The sequence below is a fragment of the Nematolebias whitei genome, chromosome 10 (assembly GCF_014905685.2).
Source record: "Nematolebias whitei isolate Nwh7 chromosome 10, NemWhi1, whole genome shotgun sequence".
In the NCBI taxonomy this organism is placed as follows: Eukaryota; Metazoa; Chordata; class Actinopteri; order Cyprinodontiformes; family Rivulidae; genus Nematolebias; species Nematolebias whitei.
The window spans coordinates 28,163,787-28,174,103 of record NC_056507.1 but is presented as its reverse complement, the minus strand read 5'-3'; the positions used below and the strand labels follow the sequence as shown (position 1 = coordinate 28,174,103).

At 38.1% G+C, this 10,317-nt stretch overlaps 2 protein-coding genes across 2 annotated transcripts in view; both read left to right on the top strand.

Moving 5' to 3' along the window:
* Positions 1-553, top strand: part of si:dkeyp-73b11.8 (BPTI/Kunitz domain-containing protein) — a 3,033-nt gene extending 2,480 nt beyond the window's left edge. Inside the window, exon 6 of the mRNA XM_037682923.1 lies at positions 120-553. Within this exon, the coding sequence (XP_037538851.1) occupies positions 120-213 (94 nt within the window). The 3' untranslated portion in view covers positions 214-553. The remainder of the gene's footprint in view (positions 1-119) is intronic.
* A 5,852-nt stretch (positions 554-6,405) lies between these two features.
* Positions 6,406-10,317, top strand: part of usp3 (ubiquitin specific peptidase 3) — a 23,367-nt gene continuing 19,455 nt past the window's right edge. The window contains exons 1-6 of the mRNA XM_037682922.1: positions 6,406-6,586; positions 6,871-6,931; positions 8,125-8,262; positions 8,394-8,477; positions 8,572-8,653; positions 8,744-8,823. Coding sequence (XP_037538850.1) covers positions 6,496-6,586; positions 6,871-6,931; positions 8,125-8,262; positions 8,394-8,477; positions 8,572-8,653; positions 8,744-8,823 — 536 coding nt within the window. The 5' untranslated portion in view covers positions 6,406-6,495. The remainder of the gene's footprint in view (positions 6,587-6,870; positions 6,932-8,124; positions 8,263-8,393; positions 8,478-8,571; positions 8,654-8,743; positions 8,824-10,317) is intronic.

Sequence of the window (10,317 nt, the reverse complement as noted above, 5' to 3'; positions counted from 1 at the left end):
TATATATATATATATATATATATATATATATATATATATATATATATGTTTACATGGTATGTGTGTGCGTTGTTAACTTTCTCAAGTTTTCAAGTTTATTTAAAAATGTTCTTTTCCAGGAAGAAGAAGAGCTTACAGAAGGCATCCAAAGCCAAAAGCAGTGAGCCCCAAACGGAGTCCCCCCTGCAAGAGAACACGATTGAAATGACATAAACCTCCTCAACAGTGATACACTGCATTTTTACCTGCTTGCTCTTCTTTCTTCTTTTGTCCTGAAACCACATGCATCATTGTTGGTATGAGGAGGCGTTCTGAGTTCAACTTTCTATAAAGAGACATTTGTTATACTGTTGTACTATTGCAGTTTTCTCATTTCATTTACAGTTTTTACATACTTTCAGCCATGTGCGTGCAAAGTAATTATTTTAATGGGACAATTAAAACAGCTTGCTATTGATCAGTAACACTGTATGTGGCAAAACTTGTCTAATGATTTATTGTCTGATACAAATGTGACACTTTTCTTCAACATCCTTTTTTATGGGTGTGTATGTGGGGGGTGGGTGTATCACTTGTGAATCATTTTAGGTGAATAAACAGCCAAACATAAAATGATCTAAAATAATCTTTCAGCCTTTTTTGTTTTTTGTTTTTTACATTTATCCTAAAATGAAGTCTTTAAAAGTTTACATTCATGTGAGTGGCTTTTGTTCTAAATCCAAGTTTAACTTACAGAACCTTTTTTTTAATCTTGTTTTATGGCAAATGTTTGAATAAAGATCCAGTTGACCTCATTATTAGTCAAAGAAGGTGTTTTAAAAACAATCAGATGTCTGTTATATTATTAGTATCATTAATAAATTCCTCAGTGTTATAAAACAAAATGCATTGCAGGACACTTCTAGGGTGCTTTTCTATACTGTTTGTATAGCAGCAGGTCTAAAACAATGTGTTTTCTTTATTTTAATTTTTTAATTTAGTTGAATATTCCAATTAAAAGTTGTTGTGTAATGTTTCTTTTCATATGAGTATTATTTCTTTCACGGGGGATAGAAAATGCATGTGAGTGATGTTAAGGTCATTCAGGGGACACAAGATGTTTTTATGTTTTTGCATCTGTTCTATCTCAGATTGTGCAGCCTCAGCTGATGAAGTGTCAGTGAAAGAGGAACATGTCCACTGAGAACGTTTGTCTTTATTACTTTGCAAACAGTTCCTGTACGGGACAGCAAAGAACCAGCTGATTGGTGGCTTCTTTTACAACTCTTTCTACAATTTAGCTCTAATAATTGTTAGATAACTCACGACAGAGACTATGTGCAAAAATTAGGCCTTTTGAAATGTGTTTCCTTCACAACTAATAATAATGCACAAAGCAGCAAAAGTTAACTCTGCAACAAAAAAGAGCCATAACATTATGACCACATGTCTGAACCGGTTCAGTGAAAAAGGCTTATTAGTGTGATGGGACGAATTGTTTCATTTACTTTGATTTACATTGTGATTTTGATGCTTGCTACATCCGAAGGCATTTTTGCTGAACGAAATCTATTGTTAGCAATGTGTGCACGTTTTCTTTTTCTTTTTTTTTTGCTTTGACCTTAAGTGGATCACAGTCTGAGATAAAAGGGGAATAAAGAAATTGCTTCAAAAGAAGACAAGCTGCATGTTGTCACAAAAGTTAACAGGAAAACAAAAACCTATTAGAACAAATGTCCCCAAACTTTTCCATGCCATGCTCCCCAAATAGCATTAGCTTCTGGCCGAGGCCCCCTTCGCAAACCCACAAACAAAGCTACAAAATATGCACAGAAACATCAACTTTTAGATTGTTTTAACTTTTATTCACTATATTCAGTTAATTTTTACAGCTGCTGAGCATAAATGTTATTAACTAACATGTTTTAAACACTGTATTATATTCTCATTGAAAAAAACAACAACTTTACAACAAACTGTTGACCAGAAGAACAAAAAAAAAAGAAATCTAACCTCTCTCAAGTGTGTTTATCTGGAAATGACAGATACAGATTGCCCTAGTGGGCAAATTTTATTATTATTATTACTATTATTTATTTATTATTATTATTTGTCTCCTCCAGACTGGACTACTGCAATGCACTTCTCTTTGGGATTCCTGGCAAAAACATACAAAAACTACAGTATATCCAGAACAGTGCTGCCAGGGTCCTGATGAGAGAGCGTAAGCATGAGCGCATCACCCCTGTACTCCGTTCACTTCACTGGCTCCCTGTTTCTGCCCGGATCACTTACAAAATGTATCTGCTCATCTTCCAGTGCTTGTACTATAATGTGCAATCTTATTTAAAAGAACTTCTCACCCCTCAATGTCCTTCATGCACTCTCCGCTCTGCCAACACCCATCTTCTTCTCACTCCCAGGTCTCGGTCCCGCACAACAGGAGACCAGGCTTTCTCCTGTGCTGCCCCTCGGCTGTGGAACGCCCTGCCTTCATACCTGAGGGCCCCACAGACCGTGACATGTTTTAAAACAGGTCTTAAAAACTTTCTTTTTACCCAGTTTTTTTAATTGATTGTGCTTTGAGAGCTAAATCGACTAAAATTGAGTTTGCTGAAAAAACACGTTTGCTATTTTTCTGTCTTTTTGTCTTTCAGCCAGTAGAAGTGGAGTCTAAGGTATATTTTTAATCAGACCATTATTTTTGAAAAAATTAAGAACAAAAATACTAGGAACATTTGCAGTTATGGGACGTTATACTTATTTTTCTTGAATTAACTGTATAAACTCTTGTTAGACATATTTGATTATTATTTTCTGATGATTGCTCCAATGATTGATCTAATGATTGATGATGTGATAAATTGATAATTAATCAATATGTGCAGACAGAGGTATGATGGTATTTGTTGTAATGAGTTTTTGGGAACAAATCATGATAAAATAACGCCACTAGATGGTGCAACTGCAATGATAGATTTAATATCGTTTTCTATGAAATGATGAATTCTTTTTACAGCTGATTAGTGTTGAGTGTTGTCTTGACGAGAGACCTGAGGTTTTTGATAAATGCATATAATGGAGTTTTACTAAATAGATTTTCCAGAGGGTGAACTTATGACTTTATATATATATATATATATATATATATATATATATATATATATATATATTTTTTTTTTTTTTTTTCTTCAATTTAAATTGGGACTAAATTAAAGGGTGGTTGAATGGGTAAATTGAGATGTTGATTAATTAGTAATATGTTTTTTTTATATTAGATCACCAGGGGGAGTTGGGAGGTTCTGTTATTTATATACAATATGCACGTTAAAACACGTTAATTGTTTAAAACAGATTTTATTCACAGTAGCACATTTTCTGCTGTGACAGGCAAAAATACCAGCAGTGCTCTGTGCAAATAAATTGGGTACTGCATGATTGAAGGGGAAGGGGGCACAGAGTTTTTCTTTTTTCCTTTCCAGATGGACAAAATGGACCATGCCTGCCCAAGTCAAAAAGAGAAGTTCAGGTTCTACAAACTGATTAACATCTATTAGATAAGAACGCTTTCTTGCATTACGACGTCTTCTTCAATTATTAAATCATATATTTAGAACTCTGACCTAGACAAATGTTAGAAATTTCCATATGTCCTATTCACCACACCAGAGAGATGCTGAAGTCCTAGGCAGAGGTCGAGAGCTGAGTCAGGTGACCTGGGGGAGGCAGGTCTCACGCTAGCCGTCAGCTCTGGCATCTTATTTGTCCTGAGGCCCACAGGTCACACACTATAACCTGTAGGCATCTCCCACCAACATATAAGGAGTAGTTTACATTCAACCAGAGGAAAGTGATTAAGTGCTTGCATATCTGGCGATATTGAACTGGGAGTTTTTATTCGAGAAACCCTCCGGGCCCCTCGAACCAGGGGGTGATGTTAAGATATTTATCTAGACTGGTCCTATGTTTTTGATCTGCTCAGAGACGGGATTATAATGAAATTATGACACGGTTCTGACTGGGTTAAACTGTGCCAGCAACTCTAAAAAGCGTCTCCCTGGGATTCAATATCCAGCAAGGAATAGTTTAATCTGCTTGGCCCGAAGGCCCGAACTGGGCCTTCCTGAAAGCAGAGAAGCAACCCAAACAGGACTCCAGTCAGCCATCAGGTGAAAAGGAGGAACCCAGACCCAGACCAGTGGTCATTCAGTATGTTGAGGGAGTATCAGAGAAACTGAAACGTTTATTTTCTAAACATAACGTCCCAGTGGCTTTTAAACCCCAAAATACATTACGGCAAAGACTGGTTCATCCCAAAGATCCAGTCCCCCGGCACAAACAGAGTAGTGTTGTGTATGCTGTTCAGTGTCAGGAGGGCTGTGATCAGTCTTACATCGGGGAAACTAAACAGCCACTGGCCAAAAGGATGGACCAGCACAGAAGATCAACATCATCAGGCCAGGACTCTGCGGTCTACACTCATCTCCAGGCCAGCGGTCACTCTTTCAGGGATGAAGATGTTCACATCCTGGACAGAGAGGAACGATGGTTTGAGAGAGGAGTAAAGGAGGCCATCTTTGTGAAAAGAAACCGTCCATCATTTAACAGGGGTGGAGGCCTCCGGGTTCAACTGTCCCCCTCTTACAATGCTGTGATTGCTAGTATCACTCAGCCCTCTGTGAGTAGTAAACAGCCATCAGTGTGATAATGATCCATTGTTAGGCTGATGGTCCTTCTTGAGCATGTGATCAGCTGGTTTTGGTTGTCAGCAGCAAAACTGGTTGATCCACTCTGAGACGGTGCTATTTAAGAGACTGAGCTGAAAACAGCACCTCAGACTGAGGAAGTCTCTTGGATGAGAGACGAAACGTTTCTACATTTTTTTGCTTTTTTTTTTTTTTTTTTTTGAATGTCCAGAGGACCAGATTGAACTTTTTTGGATTTTTCTACCTGGATTATTGAGCATGCATCAGGATATTTAATCTGCTTGCTACATCACGTAGAAAGGCTTTTTGAAGCACCGTCTCATATTTCCTAACACGTCAGTCCACATAAGCTCCATTGAGATCACACTAATCACGACCCCTCATACACTGACAGGTTGAGCTCCCCTTCTGCGAAGGAGGAGTCCAGGACCCTATAAATGAGTAATGACACGGGACATCGGGGCTCTTCCGGGTTTGTGAACGCGTCACAGACCAGAAAGACCAGCACAGTAAACTGTAACCTTTTCCTGCCTTGATTTTAATATAATTGATAAAACTTAATTGACGTTTCCTTGATTTATTGATAATGAGTTGCCACCTCTGAGGGAGATTCGAGCCGGGGGAGAAACTGGGCTGGAGGGGGTTTCCAGGTCTGGTGGCCTGCAGCCAGCTCCTGTCTTAACAGTTGCATTGTACTTTTGTTTGTTTTATTCACCCATAGTTCTTATTTGAGTATTTTATCTGCATTTTGTGCATTTTAAGTTTTTGATGTGATCATTCTGAGGCGTTATCCTCCTGGTTGTTCCTTCTCCCAGTTGCTTTTATGGTTGCGTTTTATCCTGATGTTATCTGATGTTCACTCATTGCAGCACTTTGAGATTAACTTTGAATGTAAGGTGCCTTATAAATAAAAGTTATTATTATTATTGTTGTTGGTTTTTTTAAGTCTCCCCCCCTCCCGCTAGCACCCCCCATGGGGCCCCCACTTTGAAAAACACTGTACAGTTTTGTTCCTACAAAAACCTATTCATGGAAAAATGATGGTTAAATAAATGCTAATAAAAGCATGAAAATAAATGATCATTGTGAAAAGAACAGGGAACTGCTTATAGCACTTGAAAAAAACACTTAATGGAAAAACAGGGAGGCCTTTATGAGCATTGTCAGAAGAGTTTAGAATATATTTTTTATAATGGTAATATGTCAATATTATTGAGTTTGGACTTGTGCCGTTTTGCGCAGGTTCCCAGCACAAGACGGCACATTAACGCCTCTAGAGGTCAAAAGTATAGCGAGGAAACGTCATAATATTTTCTCCTACATGGCGCTTAAGACGAAAAAAAAAAAAAAAAAACAAGTTGAAAAAGCGCAGAACGCGAACAAAACCGGAAGTACTCGTGCATTTTCCTCCGCAGCTTTTTCATCTTTGTTGTCACAAACGGCCCTGCCGGTAGAACCGACGTCACTTCCTCTACTTCTATCCATTTGTTTGTAGCGAGCGGCAGCAGTTACCTGCTGCATTTTACATCCAAAAATAGCGTTGTTATTGTATCTTGTAGGGTGTGAGTTGGCGGAGGCTCCCTTCGTTTTTGTTTGATATAAGCTCCGACCGTGAAAAGAAAATGCAAGTCGTGTAGCAGTGGTCGAACGCGTTGGGAAGGAAACACAGGGAAACGTGCGGTATCGATCACAAGTAGTAAGTCGGCTAACGTTAGCCTGCTAGTTTAGGTTAATTGGCTAACTATTGTTAGCTCCCCGCGTTGTTCGCTTTCATTGCTGCGTTGGCAGAGCTGCTTGGTTTTGTTAGCCGATGGAGTGCCCTCATCTGAGCTCAAGCGTAGGTTCTGCCACCGAGTCCTCCAGGTTCCCTAACGGGACGCCGCCGTCCTGGTGTTGTAATGGTAAGTGATGTTTGTCTCCCTCTTTTCACCCAACGGTGATGTGAACAGAGGTTTCTGCAGCTGGGGGATTTTTATTATATTTTTTTGTATCCCATTTCCAATTAAAGGGACTGATTGCCATATTTTGTGTCGGCTTGATGTACAAGTCAACCCAGCGGTAACCACAACAAGGGCAATGACAAATATTCAGTTATAAAACGCATGAGAGGACGATGTGGGGAAATGAGTCACAACACGACTCGGTTCATTGCTCTAATAAAACAAGGATATGTTTTTATGTTCAGTTTGCAGGTCTAATAAAAGTCCTTGGATTTGCCTTACCTGCCTGATGGTCCACTGTGGGCGGTAAGTTGTCTTTATTTGTTGGTAATCAATAATAGTTTGTTGTTGTTTACCATGACCAGTTATTTGGGCTGCAGTGCATACAGATCTGAAGTCATAGCAACGATATAACCAACAGAGGCCAACAACATGGCATTAATTTTAGGGATGCACGATATTGGATTTTTGGCTGATATGCCGATATGTTAAAACTTCCTGGACCTACTTACAGAGACTGCATATCTTTCTCTGCTGTGGAATTAAAATACTACATTATTCTTCATGATCTTTGCCAGTTTGGTCTGCTACCAAATGCAGATGCCAAAAAGGGGCTGAAAATGATGTAACACTTCAATTTGGATTATGTTTAATCTCAAATTTATTCTTGACATTTGCTCTCTTTAACACAATGACAACACTCAAACAGTGTCAATTAGTAAATTTTCACAGATCTAAACTCAACGGCGCACGTGATGTCATAACGTTGTGCTGGCGCTGCAGGCATTCTTGTTACAGGGTTGATACACAAAAACAGCTCCTTTTATTTACATAACAGTGCCTTATATCGATGAGTTATTTGGATGGAATGTCCGATATTTAACTTTATTGCTAATATTGGCCAATAATATCGGTTATCCCTAATTAATTTATTTGTGTCTTTATCCAGGTTAAGATTTGTAAGTGATTAGTCGTAAAAAAGTTTTTTAACATCCCAAAAATACACAAATATTGTCACTGTTATTAAAAAAAAAAAGCTTTCCAAAGTGGAACTACTTTGTAAATGGCAAAGTACATCATAAAAGCACAGTTTTATGACTCTTTAATACGGTACTTTGAATTCAACGTTTGAAGATCATTCCTAATCCAACGTGTTACTTGCATTAGTGTGGTCTGGAAGATTGAGACCTTTATTATCTTAAAAGTTGTCAACAAAGATATTTTAAACTTAATCTTGAAATAGTGGGGATTTAAGAAGAGAAGATAACAAGTTTAGTTTTAAGAATTTTATAACTGAGTAATTGAACTTGGAGAAACAAAGATATAAATAGATCCAGCACCATTTATTATTCAGAATATTAAAAAAAATTTTTTTAAATATACCTGCATTTGATAATCTGTAATATTTGTAACTATTACACTGTCCATTAATTTGCAACTGTTTTTATCTTATAGATAATTTTTAACTTTTTTTTTCATTATAAATGTCTTTTTTGCAGATATGTAAATGGTCATGCAAAGAAACACTTTGAAGAGAGCCACGGCCTCAGTGTTTGTCACAAAAAGGGTGAAAAGCAGGAGAAGGACAAAACCCCTCATTCTGTCTGCATGGACTGCTGCAACCACAGTGTATTTTGGTGAAAGCTTTTTCTCTTAATATTTGAGACTGCAATGACTAAGAAGTGTGATCTGATACATGATTCTTTCAGTATTTTTTTTTATGTGTATGGATGAGTTGACTGTAGCTTCTCGCTCCTGATTTTCATAGTTACAAGTGTGATGATTTTGTCGTGAACGACACCAAACTCGGACACGTGCAGAAGGTGAGGGAACATCTTCAGAGTTTAGAAAAGTAAGTACGAGCTTCAAGAACAAACTTGTTCTTTTTGTCATATTCTTTTACTCTGCCACCAAATCTCTCAAATGACGTTTTCATCTTTGTATAGTTCTCTGATTTTTGGCGACAGACAGAGGAAAAGAAAATTCCAGGAAATCTCAGCTAGTGATGGAAAGTTGTTAAAAGACATTGTAAGTGAGGCTTTAGTTTACTGTTGCCACACTTTTTCCATAAGTCTTCTAAATAAATGCACAATAATAACGTGCCTCTTTTTCTTTCAGGACGGGGTGGCTTTAGGTGCAACTGGTTTGAGGAACCTGGGCAACACATGCTTCATGAACGCCATTCTGCAGTCCCTCAGGTAAAACTGTACCGAGGACAGGGTCTGTGGGCGGTGGGCTGACTTTGCAACAGAAACCAGTAGCTCTGCTTCTGTGGGCCCAGGGCCCCACATCCAGTCATCCCTTATTAATATAGTCTGGGGCACAGTCAGGGGGATTACAGGGACTGCTTAGAAACAAGGAACAGCCAAGGACAGGTTTTCCTGCTAACACAGGATTATTCTGGTGGGTTTGCACATTTACTCAGCACTTATTAAGACTTAATATATTAGTTTTTATTATTCTTAGTGTGTTTTTATAAAGTATTTTCATTCATTTTTATTGTCCTGTTCAAATTTATCTATGAATATAAGAAAAAAAAGTTTTCTTAATTATGTACAGTTTAGACCAGGTGTCTGCAACCTGTGGCTCTGGGGCCACGTACGGCTCTTTGGTCCCTCTTCAGTGGCTCTTTCAAGCTTTGACCCAAACTAACATAAAACTGAATTTTATTGTTTGTTATACAAACAATAAAATTAAGCTGGTTTTAGCAGTTTTCAGCTTTTTGGTAATTTATTTTGCAAATATGTGAATACTAGAACTAAATATTTATTTTTTCCTTCTTTACAAGAATCTGGTCTTTTCTTTTGTTTAAATGGTAAAATATCAATAAATGTTAAAAATCATTAAATATTTTTAGCTTTTTAATGTGTAGCCCCCTACTGTCCACAAAAGCACCCTCTAATAGGGATGCACGATATTGGATTTTTGGCCCATATCCATTATGCCTATGTGTTTAAAACCTATTTGGTTGATAACTGATACCAATAGTTTACATACTTCCCTTTGTCAGAACATATTCCTCTTATTTAGGCTCATTTGCTACAAAAATTGTGCAACAGCTGTAAGAGCTGGCGACATATATTCAGTAACAGCCATATAGATATGCATAGCACTTCAACTTATATTAAATTAAGTGTTAAATATTATTTATTCGCATTAGTCACCTGCGATGCTGTCTCACTAGTGGAGGTTTGTTCCAGGTTCCAAGCTGCAGTGTGAGATCTTCTGCACTCCTGTGCATGAAGGACAACCTTTGTAAGATCAAAGTTTGTGTCTATCCATTGTGCTGTAAGACTAATCATGCTAATGGGGCTAACACGACATCCAAATGTCTGTGGTAAAACTCACCCAACTGCCATTGGCTATTAGCTTCTCAATGACGTCGGAAATGACGACTTGTAACTCGGATGAGGTTACATCAGAAAAATATCTGACTGAGGATGATGTGGCGAGGCTCAACGTAGTTCATAAATCTTCAGAAATTGACATCCTCACCAACGAAAAATAAAACTTCCACATCGCCGACATTTTGCATTTTCCTTGGCGCCGTGAGATCAGGTAGGCGCGTGTGACGTCATCACATCGTGCTGCTGCTGCAGGCATCCTTGTCACTGGGTTGTCGTACAAAAGCAGCATCTTTTACATCGGTGAGTTATTTTGATGGAATGGCCGATGTCTGATATTTAACTGTA